This window comes from Theropithecus gelada, chromosome 8 (assembly GCF_003255815.1).
Source record: "Theropithecus gelada isolate Dixy chromosome 8, Tgel_1.0, whole genome shotgun sequence".
NCBI classification, from domain to species: domain Eukaryota; kingdom Metazoa; phylum Chordata; class Mammalia; order Primates; family Cercopithecidae; genus Theropithecus; species Theropithecus gelada.
The window spans coordinates 103928954-103955981 of record NC_037676.1 but is presented as its reverse complement, the minus strand read 5'-3'; the positions used below and the strand labels follow the sequence as shown (position 1 = coordinate 103955981).

The 27028-nt window shown below is 39.3% G+C and overlaps 1 protein-coding gene across 2 annotated transcripts in view; it reads right to left on the bottom strand.

The window, feature by feature from the left end:
* GRHL2 (grainyhead like transcription factor 2) overlaps window positions 1–27028 on the bottom strand; it is a 184209-nt gene that overhangs the window by 31241 nt on the left and 125940 nt on the right. For both annotated transcript variants that reach the window (XM_025393836.1, XM_025393834.1), the window contains exons 9-12: window positions 20956–21114; window positions 9767–9854; window positions 9121–9260; window positions 4303–4334 (exon numbers count right to left, since the gene is read on the bottom strand). In XM_025393836.1, coding sequence (XP_025249621.1) covers window positions 4303–4334; window positions 9121–9260; window positions 9767–9854; window positions 20956–21114 — 419 coding nt within the window. The remainder of the gene's footprint in view (window positions 1–4302; window positions 4335–9120; window positions 9261–9766; window positions 9855–20955; window positions 21115–27028) is intronic.

The window sequence follows — 27028 nt, the reverse complement described above, 5'->3', positions numbered from 1 at the left end:
AATAATCTCTGACTCCCCAAAAAGGCAATAAATTCTAGCCAAAATGTTTGATTCCATGGAAGATGAGCAGGATCTTGGTCTCCTATTCTCAACAATGCTATGATCGAGCTCATGGTTTAGTCTGGCAGTGTCTACAGGACCTGCCTCCTGCAGAAGAGGCAGGGCCCTCTGCTGCAGACACTCAGAGCCTCATGAGTGAAGTCACTTCTGAAGCCAACTCTCAGAATGGTGTGAGACCAACCTGGGGGGTGGCCCAATGTTTACCTTCTTCTGGCTCTTGTTTTCCTAAAGTCTCAACCATTGATGAGATTATACATGGTGGTTCCAAGGGAGATAATGGTATGTGGTGTGCCTTTAAGAAGCATGGGAGAAAATAAATTCTTGGAGAGAGTTGCGGTCTGAGCATCCCAAGCAGCCTGGAAATGGTAAGATCTTGAAGAGAAACCACTGACCTCTGAACACACGATCACCCAATCTTACCAAGGATCCTAGTGCCCCAAATGCAGTGTAGAAGCCACAAAGCTGCTTGACTTGAAGGGGTCTTGCTGCAGGCTGGAAAAAGAGGACCTCAGCGGGACCCACTGAGGACAGAGGATCAGAGCAAGAGGGGTTTCCAAGAAACCAGAGGCCAGATGTAGATGAAGACCAGATCTCCAAAAATAATGGAAATATAATTTATCATCATGCATGCTATTTGCATATCAACTTGCATATTATTTCAGGGGGGTTAAAGCCTGCCCCTCTTTCTCCATAAGAGACATCCATAAATTCCACATTAAAGGACTATTCTCTACGGAAAAAATATTTGTTTAGCTTCTTCTTTCTTTTCATCTCTATCTCCCTCTCTTCCATTTCTCAATTAAGTATCATTTTTTTTCATGGTCGGAATAGGAATCTTAATAACAATAGCTATGACTTTAAAAAAATCTAATTCCATGTGTCAGGACATTCTATACATTAATGCTTATAATAATGCTAGCAGGTGGGTATTATTATCCTGCTATTTTTAGATGAGAAAAATGAGACTCTAAAAGATTGTTATTTTAAGTTAAGAACTTCTAAGATCAAAACCAGATTCAAATTGTGGCTGACTAACATGATGTTTTTTAAACCCCCAAGTAATTTGATTGTGCAGCAAGAGACCTGGCATTGAGAACTGCTGTCCAAAAGACTCTATTTCTGACTGCCATATTCCCTGCCTACCAGACCGGAAATGCAGAGAAGTCAACACATCTGCGTGATTGTGAGGTTACCAGGAGAGAGGCTCTTGTGTGTTATGCCCTCAGTCTGGTCATTGTGTGAGTGATGATTTTAAGCACTCATTTGCATACTTGAACACGAATGTGAGCATTAATTAATGTATTAATCAATGTGGCAGGGAGAGGAAAGAACATGGCCAATGAGCAGTCCTGTTGGAAGCTGTACAAATACCAGTGAAGCTGGCACTCCTTAAGGTTAGGTGAACACTTATGGTGGCCTCAGATCTGCTCCCCTCTGCTAGACACACTCATCTGGGCTTGTCACAGTCTAGGTCCTACACTCCAAGGAATGAACCAAGGGTGTGCCTTTGTCAAGGCCGGAAAGCTATCTCAGCGAGAGCCTGTCTCTTGATGCCTACTTTGTAGCCGCAGTTTGAGAATTAAGAGGATTAGACAGTAGAGCATCATGGCTAAAAGCCAGTGATGGGAAATACAGCGAGACCCAGGTTTAAATCCTGCCTCTATCACTTACCAGCTGTGTGTCTTTGAACAAGTCTCCTAATCTCTTGAAGCCTCAGTGTCCTCATTATAAAATGGGAGTCATGGGAAGTCTGGGAGAATTCAATGAGATCATGCATAAAGCACTTAGCACAGTGCCTAGCCAAGGTATCCAGTCATGTTAATTATTACTTTTACACATCACTATAGCCACACACCTACCATGTCTTAACACTCAGGCTCCAACACTATTCATGTCACTCATTCAAACTCTAGTGTGATGTGTAAGAGCAAAAGATGCAGGCCTTGGGCCTCATGTTTGTACAATAACACAGGGTGAGCCAAGACAGAGAAGCCAAACCAATGGAGTTACAAGTAGGTTGATGGCCATCTAACTGCAGTCAGCTTGCAAGGAAGGACAGTTTGAAGTGAGACAGAGTTACAACTGAGGCCTGCACATCAAGGAGCTTTCAGGATCTCAGACACTTGTCACTCATAATACTAAGTTTTCCCATGAGAACAATAGCATGTTACTGTTGGATGGAATCTTCGAGATCTTATGCAAGATCCTCAATGTCAAATTAAGGAAACCAAAGCCCAGAGATCAAGGAGCTGGCCCAAGGCTTTACATTAGTAAGCGGTAGCCCAGGAGTGGAACTCGGGCTTCCTGAGCTCAGAGTCAATGTTGTTTCTGTGACTCCACATTGTGCCTCATTAAACATGGGAATTACTGATTAGAATTGACAGTGCTAGTCATTTCTGTTCATTGTAACCACTGGGAATATATTATGTATGTGCCAAGATAGAAAGAACAGTCTAATTAGGTATTTAGAAGATTTAGAACTCAGAATTTAGAGGTTAAGTGCTGGATGAGGTTCTGCTCCTCATCAGCTAGGGAATCATTTGACTCCTTTGAGATTTTCTGTCTTTTAGGATAGAAGGTGGCAAACTTTTTCTGCAAAGGGGCAGGCAATATTTAGACTTTGCAGGCCATATGGTCTCTGCTGTAACTACTCAACTCTGCTGCTGTAGCAGCAAAGATGCCACAGGCAATACATAAATGAATTGACACAGCTGTTTCCAGTAGCACTTTACTTAAGAACACTTGGATTTTATTTAATTTTCATGTCACACAATATTATTCTTCTTTTGAATTCTTTTCAACCATTGAAAAAAATGTAAAAACCATTTATAGTTTGCAGACGATACTAAAACAAGCAGTGGGCCTGATTTGGTCCTCTGGCTACAGTTTGCCAACCTCTGCTCTAGGTATAAACTCAGCAATATCTGCTCCATTTTGCCAACTGTGAAATGTTTTGCAAGTAAATATATTAATTATATAAGAATAGGGAAGCCCTGGTTTGACTGTAGCTTGAAGAAAAAAGATGTAAAGATTTTAGTGACACATATGTAATGCAACCAAGAACATAAAGTAGCTACTGAAAATGCATGTAGTTCTAGATTGCTTTGAGTATAAAATAGCATCCAGGTCCTAAGAAGAAATCTTCCAATATAATCTGCAACTCACGTGGTTCAGAACATATATTTATTCTGAGTCAGCCAATTTTAAGGAGACTACTAACAAATTTAGTAGTATACCTGGGAGGGAAATTAAGATGTTGAGAAGTAAAACTGTATTTTACCAAGAACAGTTGTAGGGAGGAAGGGGATGTTTGAATGATGAGGGAAGATGAGACTTATCCAGAGAGCAGAGCTAAGACCAATGGTAGAAGTCAAAAGAAGGTAGACATCAGCTCAACAGACAAAAGAACTCCCTAAGAGCTGGAATTGTCCAATAGTGTGATGAGCTATCTCACACACATGAACTCTCCATCACTGGGAATTTTCAAGCAGAAAATTGACTACTTGTCAAATAGGTGGTATAGCTGTTACCATCATCTACGAGGGGAGGTCAGCTAAATGACCTTAAAGTTTCCTTTTGGCCCTAAAATTCTGAGTCTACAAACTGAATTAATGGAGAGAAAGCAATTTGAAGATCTGGCTGCTCCTGAAAGCCTGCAGGACCACATTCAGGATGTGGAGACACTGGGCGTCTCTGTGACTGTCTCTTACCCACAATTGAAAAAGCTCTCAGTCCAATTGATATTCAAACCAGCCTCACTACTGGCCTGCCGGGCTAACTTCTTCTCAGGGAGAGGGATTTGAGGGTTGTGTGTGCATCCCAGACAGTACCGGAAGTAGGGTAGGCTGTCATCTTTGAGTCTTGCCTCAAGCTCATCTTGATCTTGTGTTGGGGCCAAACAATAGGTAAGAAGAACTACCAAGAAGATTTCACCAACTGGATTATTGATGAAAGGATGGAATGGAAGGAATGGGTCCCTTAGAAAAACAGCTAGTTATTCAAAGGGGTGGGTCATAGGGAGGAAGCGGGTGGGGAAAGAATCCTGGAAGTAGAAAGTTATTCATTCCTCCAGCCCCCAGCCTCCCTCCCAGATGGTCCCCAGAATCAAGCATCTCTCAGCTGTGAGTCCTGAGGTGAGAGGAGGGTTTCACTTCCTGCCTAGGGTTATCCAGTGCTGGAAGAGCCATTACCACTGACATGCGCTGACTTGGAGCGTTGAAATGAAAGAACCGAGTGTCTTACCCTTCTCGTTCATCATCCGCATTGTAATACACCTGTGGAACAAAACAATAGGCTTACTGTAGGTCAGAGAGAAGAAATGGAAAAAATATTACGTGATGTACAGACTTTCCTAAGGCACAAACTGTCTCTTAAAAAGGCAAAAGACTAATCTGTTTAATGATGCTGTGTGTGTGTGTGTGTGTGTGTGTGTGTGTGTGTGTGTATTTCTAAGGAAATCCATATTTAACCTCCTTATAATCTCCATGGAGTTAATTCCTAGATTTTAATAAAATAAGATTGGAAATCTGATTATTTCTAGCTAAAGTCAGTCGGATTAGATTAACTATGGCATTAAGCCAAATCTTACTCTTGACATTAAGGAGATATTTTGGTGGGATCTAAAATCCATTGTTTACAAAGGCTCTGGCTTTGCAGGGTGGGTCCTTTCCTGCCCCCTGTGTAGCACAGTGTCTGGAATCAGCTTGCCTGTGGATCAAATGGGGGATGGAGAGTGGTGTAAGAGGGCAGTGTGACGGTAAGTAGGCCTATCTACTTACTTCCCAAAGGGGCTCAGGGTATCTTGGCATCCTACAACCACAGAAATTTAGGAGTCAACAGTCTTCAGGCCAGGAAAGGTCATTTAGCTCTGGAAAGTGTTCCTGGCCAGAAGGAAGATCTCCAAAGACAGACTTTAGGTAGTTGGCATGGCAGAAGGCAGAATCAGATTAAAGAAATTATGAAGCATCCTTATTATTTTATAGAAAGAACCATGGGAGAAATCCAGAGGGCATCTGCTATGTATATATGTCCTCTTGACCCAATTATCTGTAAACATTGTGAGTCTTTTGTCATCTTTATCTGTGTGTGTCAGGACTGTTTTGTTTGAGTGAATAACAGGACTGTTGTGTTTGAGTGAATAACAGGACTGTTGTGTTTGAGTGTGTTTGAGTGAGTTAGTATCAGGTATTTATATATTAACTCAAAAGTAGCCTCTGATTCTAGTACATTAGTCACTGTCCCTGCCTCTGCCTGGGTGAGAAACAGCTGTGTCTAGATAGACAACCTCCCTGCAAACCTTCTCAAAGGCTCTTGGCAGTTCCTGGGATGCCGTCAAGCCTAGATCTAGTTACAAAACAAGACTGGTTACCTGGAACTCTCCGGGAATGAGTCATTCTAGTCATTAGCTCAGATTTCTACAGGAGTTTGTCCTCTTAATTTTTTAATGGCTATGGTGGTTTTTGACTGCAGTGGTTTTTGAGATGCATACCAATCCTTGCGTCTCTCTTGCTCCCCTTTCTCTTTCTACCCACTTAAGGGAAACCAGCCATATCCACTGGCCTGCCACTGCTGGCTCTTGTTTTGCAGGTCAAAGTTAGCCAATCTCTGCTCCATCCCCAAATCTAAGGCCATGGCACTGCCTCTTCTCTCCCGTCTTTGGAAGGATCTTTGTATTGTATACTTAGTTTCTTCTTAAACAGAAAACAGAGGAGGTAAGTTTTTTCTTCCCACCGGAAGTCTCAGCATGGCATTCAGAGCAACTGTCATTGGGATGTACAAGGAATAGGACTGCCTAATTTCATGAATATGGAGTAACCCACCTAAGTGAAGGAGGCTGGGGCATTCCACTGGCCATGCAACTGGATTATTTTGATAAAGTTCCCCATGTTGGCTTGTGTTTTGCTGCTTTCTTTAAACGTGGCATAGTGCATCTATCTGGCCTGACTACTGGCCTCTGCAAAGTTGGTTGGTGACTCAAAGATGGAAGCAGCCTTCTCTTAGGTGTTTTCCCGCCCTCCAGAATGTTCTTTACATCACTGTCCCTTCTTTGTCATTTCTCCTCCTTGCTCATAAGGACCCACTATTTCTACCATGTCAGCTGTTGGGCCCATTGCACTAACTTAATTTTTAGAGCATGTTTTTCAAACTTTAGAGTGCATAAAAATATCTGGAGACTTTACCGTAAATAAAAATTCCTGGAACTCACTTGGGGAATTTTAACTCAAAAGATCAAGGATGGAACTCAGGAATCTGAATCCTTATCAATAACTCCTATGATTTGGAAAAAGGTTTTTTTTTTTTTTTTACAAACAACAGTGCAAGAAATGGTTTCTGAGTGTGTGAGAGAGGAGAGGAGTCCTCCTTGGGTTCAAGAGCTTTGAGGAAGGTTGATGCAAGCAAAGTAGACATTATCTAAAAAGACAATGCCTCTGCATCCCACCATTTTTCCTAATCTCGCCTAATCACATGACCTTTAAAGGCATCCAGACAAAAACAGCCTGAATATCAGGGTTTCAATATCAGGTGAGTGAGACTGAAGGGCTCCATAGTGCCTGCACATTGGATTTATTCCTTCATAATAGTCTTGATAAGTGTCTCAAGAATATTTCAATCCACATGTGAATCAATGAGATAATGGGAGAGGTGGGGGGCAAGTAGCCTGACAGCGAAATACCCACTCCCCAAGTCGTGTCCTTGAGTGAACAAGGACTGCTGCCCTGTAGCTTCAGCATAGCTTGGGAGTGCCTCACTGCCCATGAGAACCACAGGGCTGCTGGCCCTGCAGTTGTGTACAGCTGCAATGCAGCTGATTTTAGCAAGTCTCAGGACTGCAGTGGTTTTTGAGATGCTACAAATCCTTGCGTCTCTCTTGCTCCCCTTTCTCTTTCTACCCACTTAAGGGAAACCAGCCATATCCATTGACCTGCCACCACTGGCTCTTGTTTTGCAGGTCAAAGTTAGCCAATCTCTGCTCCATTCCCGAATCTCAGGCCATGGCACTGCCTCTTCCCTCCTGTCTTTGAAAGGATCTCCCAGGCATCTAGCTTTTTTGAGAAAAGGCAGTCTGAAAGTCCCTAGCCACTGTCCAAGCTCCTTTCCTTCAGCTAAGCTAGCTGATCAATCACAGGATAGTCACAGGTTGTTCTGGGACAGCTGAGTGTGTTCCTTTGTTACCAGAAACTCAGGGCAGGCTTCTTCATTGATCCTCCTCTCCGAATCCAAGGCCATGGGAGAAGGTTGAGAGCTCCGAGGAAGGCCTTCAGATATACAGGGGGATATACAGGCAGGATATACAGGGGGGTGCTGACTGGGCTGCCTGGCAAATGCTGAAACCAACAGACTGAAACATCTGCACTTTCCTTCTGATTCTGCCTCAGGCTGACAGCCGGGCTCATGACACCTGGGGGCAGGATAGGTCAGTGGACTGACAGTCAAGAGCAGCCAGATAGGGCCACTTTTCCTCCTCAGATTAATTTACACTTTGTGTATTTTGGAGAAATCTTGCCAGGAGAACAGGTCAGGTTATTAGCTTTGACATGGAACTGAGGCCGGAGTCATGACAGTAAACTAAACAATAAGAACAATTTAACTCAATTATCCCTTCTTCTGGAAGGCATGGAAACCTAGCTCCATAAAATCCCATGGGGCACAGACAGTCCAGACACAAATCATCACCATGGTCTTAGGAATTAAAAAAAATAGGTACTGGCATGCTTATCTTGATAAATTATAAAATTCCTCCTCCCCACTTTGTGTCCTTGTTCTTATCCAACAAGTAAGACAGGATGAAAATATTAAATCAGTTTTTAGTGTTAATGTGTTTTCAGAAACAGCTATAGGCATTTTATTACCATGTTGGGTCATGAATAACAACAAAAAAGCCGTGGTTGTAGAGTTGCTCTGTCTCATGAATCTAATGAAAGAACACAGAATACTGGGGGACAAAATACATCTAAAAGAGAAAGTAAAGCCAGTAGTGATTTCTCTTCCTACACTAAGGTCAATTCCAATGAGTGTCTGCATGCTTAGAATGGAAGAAAAACTTAAATGTGTCAGTATACTCCTATTTCTCAAAACAGATGTTTCCTCAAAGAACTTTGGGTTTAAAAGAAAACTCATCGAATCAATAATTCATTAAAACCCAATTGATTTGGTGAAAAACAATTCTGGTTAATGCTAAGGAAATAATTATTTTTTTCCTTTTTCACACAATTTTTTTATCACATAACAGAAATAATACTAAAAACAAAAACAAAAAATCAGCCACATCTCATAACCCTGTAAAAAGTGTTGCAATTTTTCTTGCTCCCTTCAAATTCAGTTATATGTTTTGGGATCATAATATGAACACAAATTACTATTCTACATTTTTTTTTCCACTGAACATTATCATCATAACTAGGTCCCATGTTGCTACGTAGTTTCCATAATTAAAATTTTAGTGACTGCATAATATTCCATCAACTTGAGCTACCATAGTGAGTTAATTATTGGACATTTACGTTAGTTTGAAATATTTCGTTTCACTTGTAGATATAACTAGAAGACAAATTATTTCTTAAGGGGGCTTGTCTACAACCTCATTTTTATTTTGATGTGAAATGATTTACCTATTAAATGGGAACTTTTTATTTACTAAGCGAAAATTTGTTGAATGAGTTTTATTTAAGCTGAGACTCCCCTTGTGCAACTTTATGAAGTTATAGGTGCAGTTTAACTTCCCACCATTAGGTGGAGCTCTATTGTGTCAGGCTAATCCCCGCCATGACAAAGCTGACAGAACAAAACTTACAGGTTATCAGCCTTCTCGCTTTATTTCTCTTCCACGCTTTGTCAACACTTCACTAATATCAGCTTACTCTCCTCTTCGACTTAGTTTCCTCTCCTGAGACATTCCTTTCTATAAAAATGCATTTACTATAGGGAATGACATTGACTTTTTCTCTAGTGAATGGAAGGTAAGTTGTTTTTAAGGTCAACACTGTCTTGAAATGCTTCTATCTTAAGGCCCTACCTTCCCTGTGGATGGATGGGAGGTGGGCGTTAGCTGGTAGGTCATACCTGTCCAGTCCTCTGCAGGTTTGCAAAGTGAACATCAGGTATGAAGAGAACTGGCTGTGAGTGGAGATCAGGCATGGTTTTGAAGTAGGTGATGTCACTCTTCTTCTGTAAAGGTATGGCGGCCAACTTCCCATCAGAGGCTGGATGGGATCACAAAACTCATAAATGAGAGAGTCATATATGACTAAGAACTCTCAATTCTAAGTCCTAGTCTTAAAGTCCACGATTTTCTCCTAGGAAGCTTTCTGAATACCATAGATGTGAACACACTTTGACACCTCCCACCACCTCATCCCAGCAAAACCAGCAGGAGCATGGACTTCAAGTGAGCACTCCTGAGGTGAAGCTCAACGCCCCTCACACCCTCCTATCCCTTCATGCACCCAAGATTCCTTGTCTGCAGAAGGAGGATGCTGGTCTCCACGTTATTGCAAAGTCCTTCCTAGCTCAAACACACTGTGCTCATGTGATTCTATTTGCTTTTCACAGGGATAATCAATCACCCTGTCTCCACTGCCAGGGGAAGGCAAACCATGCCTTGCATGTATGTAGTTTTACCTGCAACCCACTTCTTCCACCTGTTCCCCCAGTGGACACAGCCCACCTGCAGTCTTTAGAAAGCAACATTAGTCTCAGTGAAACTCACAGCTGTTACATTGAGTTTGGGAGGCCTGGCCTTTCCCTTTCTTCCTGTTCTGCTTCCGCTCTTCATCTCGGATTTTTCTTTCTGCTCCCTGATAGGAAAAAAAAAAAAATACAGACAATGCCAGGCATATTAGCAGAGCATGCAAAAGTCATGTCACACATAAGTCATGAGGATATGAAACAATGCAGGGGAGAAGGAAACCAGGCAGCCCCATTTCTATTCCTCTGGCAAGGTTGGGCTTTGGTTCTGAAAGCCAAGACCACTCATAAGTCTATAGCACATTTGTGTCCTGTGAGTGATCCTGCCTCTCCCAGATTTTCTCTCCTTTTTTGGTATCTTTCCTATTTAAAGAAATTCAGTTTTGAATCCATATGGAAAAAATCAACACAGTTTGCTAAACCAATGAAACCCATTAAGTGACTTTAGTGATTATAATAAAGTGTCAGAAGATGAATCATTGACCCATTATATTTATTCCTAGGCATGGAGAGGGTTTTAAAGTGTGAATTCCCTATAAAATGTTTCCTTTGCTTTCCTTTTAAACTTTAAAAAATTATTACAGTGGTGGAAATGAAAGAAGCCATAAGGAAACCACACAAGATGTAGGACTACTTTGTACATGTAAGTATGGTTTTTGTTTTTGTTTTAATATTTCCATATGTTCTTAGAGAGAGTGCTCATTCAACCAAATAGAAAAATGTTTAGTCTATTAAACTCCTGTTTGCTCCTCTGTTTTTGCAATTTGCCTTTTTCATGGGCTCCTCTTGCCAAATCGCCAAATCGCATCCTACTTAACCATTTGACCACCACCCTATATCTCTTTACTTCATGGCCTATAATGATGCCCTATCTTTTCTCTTTGGTTATTTCTCTCTATGAGCTTTGCTAACTCATTTTCTTTTCCTTATCCCCCAAATACAGACATTCCAAAATGGATTCCTTTTCCATGCTCTATCTCTACTCTTGCCGTGGAAGAATTAATCTGTATCTTCGTTTTCACAAGGCACTAGGTAGGTGACACTCTGATCAACATCTCCCACCTAAACTCCTTCCCTAAGTTTCAGATTCATGTTTACAGTTCTTGCCCATTGTGGTGGCATATTTAGGGAGCAGCAATGCATAGAATGGCCAGCAACCTTTCACCCTTCCAAAATTGTCCCCAAATCATCACATATAAAACAGATAGATTTAACAATATAAAAATTTAATCCTTCTGTATGCAAACAAATCAATTAAAAGACAAAGGAAAGGTTGGCAAAAATACTTAATATAAAATATCACATAAAATGTCAAATCCTTAATATATAAATAATGATTCAGATTTTAAAAACAGCTAACATACTAATAGAACAATGGACAAGAGTCATGAAATAGGCAATTCACAGACAAAGACACACACATGGTTTGAATTATTACAGGACAATGAGATATATTTTTTGCTTATCAAATTGGCTTTTGTAGAAAAGCAGATTCCCAATTCTGGCCAGCATGATGCCATGACACAGTGAGAATTTATGGTCAATGAAGGCTTCACAAAAGAGATGGCTTATGGCTTTAAACTAATTTTTGGAGAATGAGTAATAATAGCTAACTCTGTGCCAGGGAATTTCTAAGAGCTTTACATAATAGAATTGAAATACCTTAATATTTTAACCAGATCATTTAAATGTGCATTTTTATATTTTAAAAACTACCAAATGAAATAATTATTTTACTTACTACCAAAGGGAGGAATTTTATAGTGCTTCATATGAAGTTTTGAATTGTCATTGATACTTGCAGATCATGGAAATTCACAGCAAACGGGGCATAAAATATAAAACTATCTGCTAGGGAAATCTCTTCCTGATATATAAAGGTTTTGTACAGTTTTGTGCTAGAAAACATATTTTCAAAAATTGAAGTGCTAAATGCACAGATACAATCTTCAATTGGATGTGAAACATAAGCAAAGGGGTTCTTTAAAATACTAAAGTCTGTAATAGGAGCTATTTTTTTTACTGGGTCCATGTAAGGCATTTTTCTACGTGCTTGGGGCTCTGTACAATATAACATTTAATAGAAATAAAATTTAGATTTTGTTAACCTGTATAAATTATAGCTGCCCCCAGAAACACCCCAAGTTGGGTCAAGGAATTTGATTTCTGAGTTAATGTTTTATTTTGTACTATTTATGAGGAAAGGGAAAATAATTAATCTGTTTCAAGATTTATACAGAAGCATACCTCAGAGGTACTATAGGTTCAGTTCCAGACCCCCATAAAAAAGAAATATTGAAATAAAAAGAGCAACACTTTTTTTTTATTTCCCAGTGAATAGAGAGGTTATGTTTGCACTATAGTGTATCAAGTGTGCAATAGCATTATGTCTTAAAAACGTACATATCTTAATTTAAAAATACTTCATTGCTAAAAAAATACACACTGAAGCTTTAGCAAGTTGCAATCTTTTTGCTAATAGATGGTCTTACCTTGATGTTGATAGCTGCTGACTGATCAAGGTGGGTTGCTGGTTGGGGTGGATGTAACAATTTCTTACAATAAGACAAAAATGAAGTTTGATGCATCAATTAACTCTACCTTTCAGGAAAGATTTCTCTATAACATGTGATGCTGTCTGATAGCACTTTACCCACAGTAGGACTTCTTTCAAAATTGGAATCAATCCTCCCAAGCACTGCTGCTGCTTTATCAACTAAGTTTATGTAATATTCTAAATTCTTTGTTGTCATTCCAACAGTGTTCACAGCCTCTTCACCAGCAGTAGATTCTATCTCACTTTCTTTGCTCATCCATAAGATGCAACTCCTCATATGTTTCTTATGAGATTGCAGCAATTCAATCACATCTTTAGGCTCCACTTCTAGTTCTAATCTTGCTGTTTCCATCACATCTGCAGTTACTTCCTCTACTGAGGTATTGAACACCTCAAAGTTATCCATGAGGGCTGGAATCAACTTCTTCCAAACTCCTGTTAATGCTAATATTTTGACCTCCTCCCATGAATCACGAATGTTTTTAATGGCATCTAACATGGTGAATTCTTTCCAAAAGGACTTCAACTTACTTTGCCCAGAACCATCAGTGGAATCACTATCTATAGCAGCAACAGACTTACCAAACACATTTCTTAAATAAAAAGACTGGAAAATTAAAATTATTCCTCGATCCATGGACTGCAGAATGGATGTTGTTGTGTTAGCAGGCATGAAAACAATATTTATCTTTTTGTACATCTCCACCAGAGCTCTTAGGTGACTGGGAACATTGTCAATTAAAAGGAATCTTTTTTTTCCTGAGCAGTACGTCTCAACAGTGGGCTTAAAATTAAGCCCACCAGAAACACATAAGCTGTCATCCAGGCTTTGTTGTTTTGTTTACAGAGCACAAGCAGACCAGATATAGCAAGATTTTTAAGGACCCTAGGATTTTTGGAATGGTAAATAAGCACTGACTTCAACTTAAAGACAGCAGCTGCGTTAGCCCCTAATGAGAAAGTCAGCCTCTCCTTTGAGGTTTCAAAGTCAGGCATTGACTTCTCTCTAGCTATGAAAGTCCTAGGTGACATCTCCCAATAGAAGGCTATTTGCTCTACAATGAAAATCTGTTGTTTAGTATAGCCACCTTCATCAATGATCTCAGTTACATCTTCTGCATAACTTGCTGCAGCTTCTACATCAGCACTTGCTGTTTAATCTTGCACATTTATGTTATGGAGATGGTTTCTTTGCTTGAATCTTATGAAGTGATCTCTGCTGGCTTCAAACTTTTCTTCTGCAGCTTCCTCATCTCTCTCAACCTTCATAGAGTTGAAAAGACTTAGGGCCTTGCTCTGGATTAGGCTTTGGCCTAAGGGAATGTTGTGGCTGGTTTAATCTTCTATCCAGATCACTAAAACTTTCTCCACGACAGCAGTAGGGCAGTTTCACTTTCTTATCATTTGTGTGTTCACTGGAGTAGCACTTTCAATTTCCTTCAAGAACTTTTCCTTTGCATTCGCACCTTGGCTAACTGATACAAGAGGCCCAGCTCTTGGCCTGTGTCAGCTTTTGATATGCCTTCCTCCCTAAGCTTAATTATTTCTAGCTTTTGATTAAAGTGAGAGAGATGCAATTGTCCTTTCACTTGAACACTCAGGGACCACTGTAGGTTTATTAATTGGCTTGGTTTCATATTGTTCTGTCTCAGGCAATAGGAAGACCAAAGGAAGAGAGGGAGAGAGACTAGGGAATGGCTGGTTGGTGGAGCAATCAGAACACACACAACCCTGATCAATTAAGTTCACCATCTTATATGGGTGCAGTTGGAGGTGCCCCAAACAGTTACAATAGTAACACCAATCATCATTGATCGCAAACATGACAGATATAATAATAATGAAAATGTTTCAAATGTCGAGAGAATCACCAAAATGTGACACAGAGACACGAACATATTCTGTTGGCAAAATGGAGCTGACAGACTTGATCGATACAGGGTTGTCACAAACCTTCCATTTGTAAAAACCTGCCTTCTGTGAAACATAATAAAGCAAAGCACAATAAAATGAGGTAAGCCTGTATATTCAATGTAGAATTTAGCAAAGTCACATGCTTGTTATTTTTCAGGCACTCTTTTATATGCCAAATCCAAAGAATTAACGTAAAACACAAAGTATCTATAAAGCAGGTGGTGGCCCTTCTACAAAAGAAATTTCCTGCCCAGAATGCCCAGCTATCAGCATGACAAAACAATTTTGATAAATCCACTCAAGAGAACCACAATTCTTATTTCTAGAATAAAGCTTTTGACTTCACAGTGACCCCGGGAAGCTTCGACACATTCCATTAAAGTAAAGAAAACACTCCTTGAGCAAGACCTTCCAAGTATTCCACCTCTATGATTCTTTGTGACCTGAGACTTTGAGAAAATATTCTTTCCACTGTTATTAAAGTGCAAAAGTCTAGTTCTTCCAGAAGAGAATAATTCGTTACAAATACTAAATTTGTCATTTGAAAATAATTTCCTCCATCTAAATGTCCACTATAGAGTGTTAAATTTGGAAAATATATCTGAAAAATTCCTGCCAATATTGTGATCATTTTTGCCACCACTTGAGAGGTGATGGCTGTCTTTGTTTTTTATTTAACACTTAAGTTGCTCCTGTACATGTATTTTAAGAATGTGGCTTTATTTCTCAGCTTTTCCACCATGTGTAGCTATTGTTTGCAGTAACACAAAATCTTCACGCAAGATTGTGAAAGAATTTAATGTTAGCATAAAGATATGCATGTAGGTATCTATATAGGTAGGTATATAAACAGATCCCAAAGTTTTAAAATGTATTAACACATGCATTTCAATAGAAGTATCTTAATACCAAGTATGGTTAGGGAAGCCCTTTATTTTCATCTGCACTCTCGCAGATGTGAGATTAATTACAATTGATTAATTAATTGATTCATTCGAAATCAAGCTGGAGAACTGTAAATAGTGCAGAATTCCATCTCTTGAAAACTATAGACTGTAATGAGAAAAATACATGGTTTTAAAACAGAATAGCCCTCAACTCTTTTGCCTGAAAGGACAAGTCAAATTGGGCATTTGTATTTACACACCCATTTGAACAGTATACAAATTAAACTTTTATTTCTCTTTTTAATCTCCCAGGAATCAGTTTTACTTGGATTTTGAAATTAGAGTGCAACAATGATGACAAATTACAGCAAAAGATTTCGGGTCTAGTTTGTTAAATAAATTGACAGTAATTACGATGAATACACCCTGCAGGACCCGTGAGATTTCTTCCTTATGAGTTTCCTGACACACCCCACTCCAACTCTTAACATCAGGATGTGTAACTTCCTGCTAGAACCTCTTGACATCACTACTTACTTGGAATAAATGCTTATCATTTATCCAACATTCTCCAACCATTTTCTTTCACTTAGCACTGATATTTACTAGACTGATATGCAAAATAGGAGCTATTGGAAATGCCACCTACTTTCTGATTGGCAAGGTATTTGTTGACATAGTCCTTCCCAGTTTTTATGCATATTTACAAACATGTTCACACAAATAAGTGGTTCTTTCAACCATTTCTTTCCTTGCCACAGATTACCCTCTTAACACGACTTCAGGAAACAACTGCTTTGGAAAAATCCATACAATCCTCTTTTTCACCGTCTCCCTTCTACAGGTTAAAATAACTGAATGAAAATGTATAAAACTATTTTCAAACAAAAGGTATAATCAATCAGTAATTGTATCTGCCCTCTTAGTGTCTTATAGTCCCTCTCATTCTAGGACTTAGGTGAACAACAACATAACATTCGCTGTACATTATGCATGCTTTTATTCTTTGTTTTTCTTAGTATTTATTACATTAACACTATAATGTAAAATAATTTTAGGAGAATCCTTAAGCCCTCTCTCTCACTTTCAATTCCAACTACCAAAGTGAATATGAATGAATTGCCAGGTTCCTCTATCCAATTCTTTCCCCTCTTTCTCGTCATCTCTAACTTTATTCTTTATTTCCAAGAAGGGGATTCATGGAGGGGGATTCTACAGTCTCCCCCGGAATATCTGAAATAAAGTAAGGGAATTCAAATTATTTAAATGCTTCCTTATTTTTGCTTTAAAAAATTGTCTGTTATACATCATTTGAAAATGTTTAATATGCTGAATTAAAGATATAAGCTGATTTTTTTGGTTTGGTTTTGTTTCTAAAGCCTACCTTGGCTCTTTGTTGAGGTGTTGAAATGCCAGTTGTCATTTCGGTATTTTATGTATAAAGTTATTTATCAATTCCAGGAGAATGAGTTTGAAATTAGACCTAGATTTGCATCTAACTACTCTGCATTCTCACTGTGTGTCTCTGGGCAAATTGCTTATGCTGTCTGTACCTTTGATATTTCACCATTCCTATACAACTGTGTCTATTGATTTAACAGGCCTCTGGAAACTGTCATGGAAACTTCTCTACTGTCTTGGAAACTGTCCTACTGATTGCTGTGTCATGGAAACTGTCCTACTATGTACTGTCCTACTGTGTACTGCGAACTGTCCTACTGTGTACTGTCCTACTGTGTACTGTGAAGTGTCCTACTGTGTACTGTGAACTGTCCTACTATGTACTGTCCTACTGTGTACTGTGAACTGTCATACTGTGTACTGTCCTACCATGAACTGTCCTACTATGTACTGTCCTACTGTGTGTGTACTATGAACTGTCATACTGTGTACTGTCCTACTGTGAACTGTCCTACTGTGTACTGTCCTACTATGTACTGTCCTACTGTGTACTGTGAACTGTCATACTGTGTACTGTCCTACTGTGAACTGTCCTACTGTGTAGTGTCCTACTGTGTACTGTGAACCGTCACACTGTGTACTGTCCTACTGTGTACTGTGAACTGTCCTACTATGTACTGTCCTACTGTGTACTGTGAACTGTTCTACTGTGTACTGTCCTACTGTGTACTGTGAACTGTTCTACTATGTACTGTCCTACTGTGTACTGTGAACTGTCCTACTGTGTACTCTGAACTGTCCTAAACTGTTCTACTGTGTACTGTCCTACTGTCCTACCAGTGTCATGGAAACTGTCCTATTGATTGCCCTGCTGCTCTGATGGCTGGATGATTGGCATTAACTGAAATCATCATGGCCTGAAAGGCCATTGAGACTTCAGGGATATTTACTGCTACACCGCATGTCCCTAACCCCTATGCAGTTCTTGTTTACATGTTTTCTTTCTGGTTTCCTGACCATCTCTGCTTTCTCCTGCCACAGCTAAACCAGAACTCTCAAACATGTTAATAGTATTAAACCTTTAATACAACTGACTGCAGCACCTGTAAGAGTGATGGGCTGAATTAATGGCATTTGCAGTGCCTTGGATAAGACTGGAGACTATTACTCTAAGTGATGTAACTCAGGAATGGAAAACCAAACATCATATGTTCTCACTGACATGTAAGAGGTAAGTTACGAGGACCCAAAGCCATAAGAATGATACAATGGACTTTGGGGACTTCTGGGGAAAAGTGGGAGGGGGTTGAGGGATAAAAGACTACAAATATGGTGCAGTGTGTACTGCTTGGGTGATAGGCACACCAAAATCTCACAAATCACCACTAAAGAGCTTACTCATGTAACCAAATACCACATGTACCCCAATAACTTAGGGAAAAATAATTTTAAAAAAGAGTGATGGGCAACAGTGAACTGGCTACTAATATCTTCTTCCTGTTCCTCTCTCTCCCCAGCATCTAATATGAAGTACTATCCTTTCACTCACAGTTAATCTCTATAAGCAGCTAGTCAACTTATTTTACTGCTCATATACCCTTCCTATCCTTTCCGGTTTTAAAACAATTGTACGATGTCTACCTTGTCAGAATATACTGTCACACTGTCTCCACCATCATTTAGAATTAGATCTACAGGTAAATAGATCCTGAATGCGCACCACCCATCGTTTTACCAATATCTTTACAGTAATACTGCTTGTCTAAATTGTGTTCACTACTAGAGTCCCTGAGAAGAAATATTCTCTGGATGTTGGGGATTTGTTTATTTTGTTTGTGCCTGCAGTCTTTACACTTCAAAGTCAATTAGGCTGTGTATAAAATCCTTGGCCCACATTTTCTTTACTTGATTACCTTAAATATCATTGTCTTCTGACAAGGTGTTGCTGTTGAAAAGTTTGATAATCAAATTTTCCTTATAAGTGATTTAATATTTATTTTATTTACTTAGAGGCCCAAAGAAAATTATTTTCTTTTTTCAAAAAGTCCAATAGCTTAACTATTTTGTATTGGTTATAGTGGATCAATTTTCCCAAGTGCGTGGTGGACTGTTTAAATACATATACTTTCTGTTTAAGGTTTTCCTTTGAGAATATGTATTTAAATGCATATTTAAAGCAATGTATTTTTAGTATTCCATCCCCCCACTTTTTTTTCCTCAAAGATTCCTATTATATGTATATTGGATTTTTTTTTTTTTTTTTTTTAAGATAGGGTCTTGCTCTGTCACCCAGGCTGGAGCATAGGTCTCCACAACCTCAAACTCCTGGACTCAAGCAATCCTCCTGCCTCAGCCTCCCGAGTACCTAGGACTACAGACATGCATCACTGAACCTGGCTAATTTTTACATTTTTTTTGTAGAGACAGGGGTCTCACTTTGTTGCCTAAGCTGGTCTCGAACTCCTGGACTCATGTGATCCTTCCACCTTGGCCTCCCAAAGTGCTGGGATTACAGGTGTGAGCCACGCACCTGATCTATATTACATCTCCTTTACCTTTCTTCTATATCTGTATTTTCTCTCACACCTCTTTCTTCATTTCCTTTGATTTTAAAAATTTTGTTTCCTAGCTTCTTTTCTTAAAGCATTATCTTTTATATTTATTTACTCTTGTGTTGCTTCTAGCATAGTTTTTATTTCTAATCCATTTTAATCTTTTATTTCTAAATTCCTTGAATTCCATCTCATCTTTTTCAAGTCATTCTATTTTCTACACATCTCAAGTTGACTTTTTCAAATTGAGATTTATGTTGATCTTCATAACGTCCATTATTTCCTTAATTTCATTTAGTTTATTTTGAAATATTAGGCTACAGTTTTCACCTGTTTTGTGGGCCTGTCTTTTTGAAATGCATTCATTATTCATAGGGAAGTCAGTCTGATCTTAATCTCTTTTTTCATAAAACATTGTATGGGATTCAACTGCTTTTTCTTTTCTGTTGGTCATTTTCAAGTGAAATGAGTGAGCCAGGATTTCTTCTAGTTTCGTGGCTCCCAGGGTCCCCATCTGGTGTGTTCACAAAGTGATACAAATATAGTCAGATTTTCTGAGATCTGCCTACTCTGTATCCCTTCCCATCTTCCTCTTCATTTTCATTTTGACCTCTTTCCTTCTCACCTTTTTTTTTTTTCCAACTCAGCTTGGACTTTACTCCGAGAATTTTTTTTTTTTTTCCAGAGCAGGATTTTGTCTTAGAAGGGAACTTTAGTTTCTGACTTCCCAGAGTTCATAGAGCCCAAAACATTTCAATGCTCAGTCCTCTTACACTCACTGGCAAATTAGAATCCACTAGATCTGCACCCTCCCACCCAAGTCTCACATGCTGTCCTGAGACAGCCCACTTCACTTTCCAGTGAGTACTTTGGACAACTTTGTAGGTGTCCTGTTCTTTGGCTATCAAGTGGCCCCATTACTTTCCCTCACAAACGCTGATATCACACAGGGTTTGAAATTGTTAATGCCTGGTCCCATTCATATTTGGGATTTGTGAGGATTTCCTGTCACCTAATCATAGGGTTTTAAGTTCTTCTGTTCAAATTTTTCAACTCTCTTGGGGTGGGATTCAGGGAGATTCAAAGTACATGTTTACTGAGTGCATATGTACTAATGAACTTATTTTATAAGTGCTATTTCCATTCCAAAAAGTCCTAGATGAGGTCCCATTTAACCCATAAAATAATAACGGATGCACTGATATGCTCTGGGACAGGGTCTACGCCCAGTAAAGAATATTAATCTGTTCTTTGAGCTATCTCATTGGATCAAACCTACAGCACAATGTGTTATAGACTAAAAAGTTTGTGTGCCCCGAAAATTCATATGTTGGACTCCCAATTCCCAATGTGATGGTATTTGGAGGTGAAATTTGGGGGAGGTAATTGGGTTTAGACGAGGTCATGAGGGTAGAGTCTTTATGATAGAATTTGTGTCCTTAGCAAAAGAGACACCAGAGAGCTTATGCGCATGCTCGCTCTCTATGCCATGTGAGGACACAGTGAGAAGGCAGCTGTCTGCAAGCTAGGAAGCGAGCCCTCACTAAGATCCAAATTAGCTGACACGTTGACCTTGGACTTTCCAGCCTCTAGAACTTTGAGGAATACATTTCAGTTGTTTAAGCCACCCGGTCTACGGTTTTTTGTTATAGCAGCCTGAGCTAAGAAACAGTCGTTAACTTAGTGATAAAAATGATAAACTGAAAAAAAAATACAGTTGACTGAAGACTTCCTAGATATCTAACAGGAACTGAGAATAAAAGATTACCACTCCCACTGTGATGAGTAAAGTGACTATTTTGACACCACTAGACAAGTGAAGGTGACAAGGAAGAAATGCCATTAAAAGTAATATGTAATAACAAAGATACCTTTATAAAAAACTGTCATCTTTACTCACTTTGTCACAGAAGACCTTGATCTGGCAATAAGCTCTATGAATGGGTTTATTGCTACGATTGTTATAACTGTATGTGTCAATCTGAATCATCAAAGGAAGTCCTTTCACCCCTTTCTGGGAGGAGAAGTCTGTACTCAAGCAATTCACGGTGATGAAAATCTGAAGGAAACAGAAAGAAAAAGTTCACAAGTCACCATAAAAAGAATGTACAATAAATGCATAAACTTTAGACTTTAAGTCAAAATACTAAACAACTCCATAAGGACAACTGAAGAATATTTTGATAATCTTTTCACATAAAAACATGCTGAGCATAAAACATATAATTTATAATTATACATTATTTTTAAAATCTGCTTTCATATTTAATCTTGAAACAGACCATTTAAATTGCTTTCCTGGAAGTATATCAGCAAAGTCTTACTTATTTTTTAAACATGCATAAGTGGCCTGGGTAAAACACTGTTTCCTCAACACATCAAAGTTGCCGCTTCTAATAGTTATATCAGTTATTCTAATTTCTGACCTGTGGAATAAAAAAAAATCAGATAACACCTTCCTTTGCAAATTACTGCATTGAAACCTAGTTATTTGTTTACATATCTGTCTTTCTTCCTTGATTATGAAGCATGCAATTTGAGACCACTTATTATTTTTGTGTTACTGGTACCTAGTGCCTGGAGGAAAATAAGCACTCAATAAACATTAGATGAGTGAATCACTGAGCTTATCTGTGGAAAGCCTACTAGATTGGGAGTCAAATGCCTCAGGTTTTAGCCCCAGCTATAGCACTAACCAGCTAAGAAACCTTACACAAGTCAATGTCTTCAGATTTCAATTTTCCCTTTAGGATCCCCCTGCAGGACAAAATGTAGATACGTATATACTTTCATGTTAGTGAAAAAGTCAAAGATTGTTAAATGTAAGATCTGAAACAGGAGAGAGAAAATATAGTGAATATAGTGAAGGTATCCTCACCTTACAGCACAAGGCATCAAGAGATGTAAGAGAAATCACACGAGTTCAAAAAAATGGAAACTCCAGGAAATTAATAAGATTATAGTGCCGACCAACAAAAGAACTAAAAATAATTATTTTATTTTATTATAAAATTTGGTAAGAAAAGAGGGAGGAGTGTAAATGAGCTAAAATTCTCCTCATTTTACATAGTGGATGGCAGACCATTGATACCATTTAAGAGTGATTTATCACAGAATGGAGGTATCAGTGTAGCACCCAGGTTTACGTGGTAACTACACTGATGATTAAGAGGTGGTTTCTGGGGAGATCCAGGTACACTGTATTATACTCTTGGTACTATTTTCATTTGATGCCACATGTATTCTTTTTATTTAAAATAAAATGTTAAATTATTTATTGCTTTAAAATTGTACAATTATGTGTTCTGAAAACTATTTCATTCGATGTACTATTTAATGCTTGTCTTATTTGATCCCCTGGGTTTTCCATTCACCTTTAAGCCTTGGACCTGAAGTCCGTCACACCACAGCGACACTATGGAGAGCAGCCCTCAAGGAAGGAAAACCATGAGAAACGGACTGCATGTGAAAGGCTTTTCAGCCGGGCGCGGTGGCTCTTGCCTGTAACCCCAGCAGTTTGGAAGGCTGAGGCAGAGGGATCACCTGAGCTCAGGAGTTTGAGATCAGCCTGGGCAACACAGTGAGATCCCATCTCTACAAAAACTTTAAAAACCAGCCGAGTGTGGTGGTGCATCCCTGTAGTCCCAGCTACTTGGGAGGCTGAGATGGGAGGATTGCCTGAGCCCAGGAGTTTGAAGCTGCAGTGAGCTGAGATCGCGCCACTACCCTCCCAGCCTGGGTGACAGAGCGAGATCCTATCTCAAAATAAATAAATAAAATAAAAGCCTTTTGAAATTTTGATTTAACTACTAGGCCCGATCTAGTTCATTTCAAACCCAAAGCCTGTAGGCTTTTGGCAATCCAGGCATCTCATTTTTAGTGCTACATCTCTATAAACCTCATTTTTATTTTATTTTTGAGCTCCTCATTCGGCACTGAGGAATGTCTTAGTGGGGTACCACATCCACACCAGTCAGGTCAGATGACAGGGCTTAGTGACAGGTTGATTACAGCAACCCTATGCCCTGACCCCTGGGCTCTCACACTTCCAGCCACTCTCTGAAAACAAGTGCCCAACAACGATCTAATTATGCCAACAAATCTAGCAAACTAAGGTGCAACATGAGGACCATCAGTAATAAAATTGTACTGTAGATGGAGGTCGGGGGAAAAAGAAAAAATATATATACTGTATATGGAATCCATGCTAAATGAGTAGATTTTAGCTGCTCTTGCCAAAAACAAAAAGAAATGGGTAACTGTGTGAGACGGTGGATATGAGATGATGGATAAAGTATCTACATATATTCCATAACATCATGCTGTGTATCTTAAATATACACCATGAAAAGTTGCTTTAAAAAAAGATGATGATCTAACTACCAATATATTCATTTTCTTCATTTATTTCTTTAATTCATGTATTCATTCAGTCTGTAAACATCCACACAAGCCCACAATGGGTCAAACACAACATTAGATACGGGGGATAGAAAAGAAACTCAAAACCCTGCTTCACGGAGCTGACAGTCCAAGAGGGAGACAGACGAGTGATCCAGCGGTGACCAACACAGAGTCATCTTCTGTGTTGTGTGTACAGACAGGCAGGTGTGTACAGAAGCCCCGGGAAGACAAAACAGAGCCCTGGGCTTGAAGAACACTAGTGAAATACAAACCCACACATTCACTGGGCTTAGAGCAGGGGCCTGACAAGGACTGAGGAACAGTAAAGAAAAAGAGAATGACTAAAGATGCAAATGTCAGGTGATTCACAGGAACTGAGTGATGAAGACTACTAAGAAAGAACACACAGGCTGGGCGCGATGGCTCACGCCTGTAATCCCAGCACTTTGGGAGGCTGAGGTGAGTGGCTCACTGGACATCAGGAGTTCGAGACCAGCCCAGCCAACATGGTGAAACCCCATCTCTACTAAAAATACAAAAATTAGCTGGGTGTGGTGGCAGGACCCTGTAATCCCAGCTACTCGGGAGGCTGAGGCAGGAGAATCTCTTGAACCTGGGAGGTGGAGGTTTGCAGTGAGCAGAGATTGTGCCATTGCATTCCAGCCTGGGCAACAAGAGCAAAACTTGAAAGAAAGAGAGAAAGAGAGAAAGAAAGAGAGAAAGAGAGAAAGAGAGAAAGAGAGAAAGAAAGAAAGAAAGAAAGAAAGAAAGAAAGAGAGAGAGAGAGAGAGAAAGAAAGAAAGAAAGAAAGAAAGAAAGAAAGAAAGAAAGAAAGAGAAAGAAAGAAAGAAAGAAAGAAAGAAAGGAAGGAAGGAAGGAAGGAAGGGGAAGAAAGGAAGAAAGGAAGGAAGGGGAGAGAGAGAGAGGGAGGGAGGGAGAGACAGGAAGGAAGGAAGGAGAGAAAGAGAGAAAGAAAAGAGGGAGGGAGGGAAGGAAGGAAGGAAGGGAAGAGAGAGAGAGAGGGAGGGAGGGAGAGACAGGAAGAAAGGAAGGAAAGAAAGAGAGGGAGGGAGGGAGAGACAGGAAGGAAGGAAGGCGAGAAAGAAAGAGAGAAAGAAAGAGAGAGAGAGGGAGGGAGGGAAGGAAGGAAGGAAGAAAGGAAGGAAAGAAAGAAGGAAGGAAGGAAGGGAGGGGAAAGAAAAAGAGAGACAGAGAGAGAGAAAGAAAGAAAGAGAAAGAAAGAAAAAACACGCTATGTCTGATTCTCCTACTGATTTTTCATGGTATAAGTATTTTGTCCACTACAGCCACACAGACAGAAAATGCTATTACTGTCCCTGGAGAAGCCCTAATGGCAGAGAATTTTTATTTAACAGTCATTTATGCAACAAATATTTTTGAAGTGCCTACCAAGTTCCTGAGGCTGTGCTAGGTGCTAGCATAGATACATTGGTTATGGTTCCTGCAACCACAGAAGTCAGGGATGATTGAGAGAGAATGTATGATGATGCTCTAAAGATAACAACAGCTTCATCAAACACTAACCTTTAGGTTATAAAAAAGTATACTTTTCAGGGAACATCTGAAAAACATCTGGCAGTTGTATGTCAGCAAAGCAAATGATCACTCTGGGGAGCTATGCAGTTGTTCATCATTTTGGCCACGTCCTTCATAGAGATCTTCCTGCTGGTGGCCATAATCACAAGAGTCTTAACACAGACTGGTTATTTTCCACTCCTCATAAAGCCTGGCTAGAACTACAGGAGCCAGAGGAGAAAAGTGTGCTGATGACTATTTCCTAAGCTATTAAGATTCATGGTTGGCTCACTGATTTAACCACGTGTCACTCACAGTGGACATACACTCAGACAGACAGGAAGCAATATTAAATGTAGTCTTATCAGCTCAAGTCTCAACTAAGAGCCGACGTGATGGATTGTGAATATTTACAAGGGCCATTTAAGTGGGACAGCCCCACTAGATCCACTGAAATAATTGCTTACTGGCAATATACTATAATACATAGATCGAATTTTCCCTGGAGGAGTTATAAAAACCAACCACCCAGTAGAGATGGTCTTTAAAGGTCAAATGAGCTACCACACATCAGACTTCACCGGGAGACACTTAGGCTGGGTTCTCTCAATAGAGAGAGGTCCTTAGCAGAAGCTCTAATGGGCTCTCTAATTCCATTAAAAGTAAACAACACAAGAATCTGCCTTTTCTGCTACATTGTGTTGTCAGCTCCCAGTGAACCTGTAAGGGAGGGATTTTATAATAGGGTTGGCATTGTTTTCCTCTTGCGTAGCTGCCTGACCCACTGGCAAAGCACAGTTTCAGTACCTGATGGTATCAATCTCGCTGTGCTGCACTCAAAACCCAAATGGTTGAACTTTAACTGAAACTGGGGGTGGGGAGGAGTTTGGGAAGTCATGGAAGGACATTAAAGCCTTAGCTTGGAGACTGATAAGCATTCATTTGTTTCATCTTGCAAACCCAACCATATCTCAGCTCCATGCACAGCAGGCAAATGTGAAAGCAAATTACTTGGAAGTATATCTACAAAGCACTTGTTTGTAAATATGTATTAGGGGGCTTAAGGAAAAGGTATAATTTCCTCTACCAAATGTCATCCAAATGTCACGCACAGAAAGTTATTTTTCACTTCGGTGGAAGCCTTGATTATGTAAAAGATGTATAAATGCCATAAACAATCTATCTGTCTCCCAAGCATGAAGAAAGTTACGAATGCTCATATAATATTTTTAAAACCTCACTTACTTGTTTTCCTATAATGCTAATAGCACGTAATTTATTTTTCAAGAAAGAATTCATTAGATCAGGTGTATTCAGGCAGATAATAGATACAATTTTAATTTTGTCATCAGTTCAAGGGTTGATTCAGATAGAAAGATTATTTCTAAATGTACCAAGATCTTTCCCAGAAATAGAAGCAGTCTCATGACATTTGGCATTTTTTTACAAAATCATTTGTTACATATGAATTACAATTCCCATTTTGTGTTTTCTACCCAAGGCAAGTGACTTTGCTGAAATTATAATACCCCTCAGGTGTACATTATGCATGCAGTAAGACTTATTAAAATGAACACAAATCAATGAGCTTTAGAATTGCTACATTAACTTGATTATTGACTCCTAAAGCTTTTTCTGAGAGCTTTCCATTAAAATAAATGGGCCTACCTTTGATGCAGAAAGCAACTTGGGATTCAAAAAACTGTAACATCTGTGATTTGATACAATGTATTTATTTTCCTCTTTAAACAATTGTATTTTGCACTTTTAAGATGTTTCTCTTTAAAGACTAAGAAAGCTACTTATATCCTGATAATTGAGGTTGAAAAATTCTTTTCCAAGAAATTGCACAGGATAAGCCTCTAAATCACAGATACAAGGTATATATTAACAAATTATCATTTTAACACGAGAACACATTTTCCTTTCACAAACAATATATAACTATATAAATGTGCTTTTGCCAGATTCTTCACTCTGTTCCTTTCTTGGTTTTTAGAATTTCTACAGACAGCTTTCTCACATTTTACCTT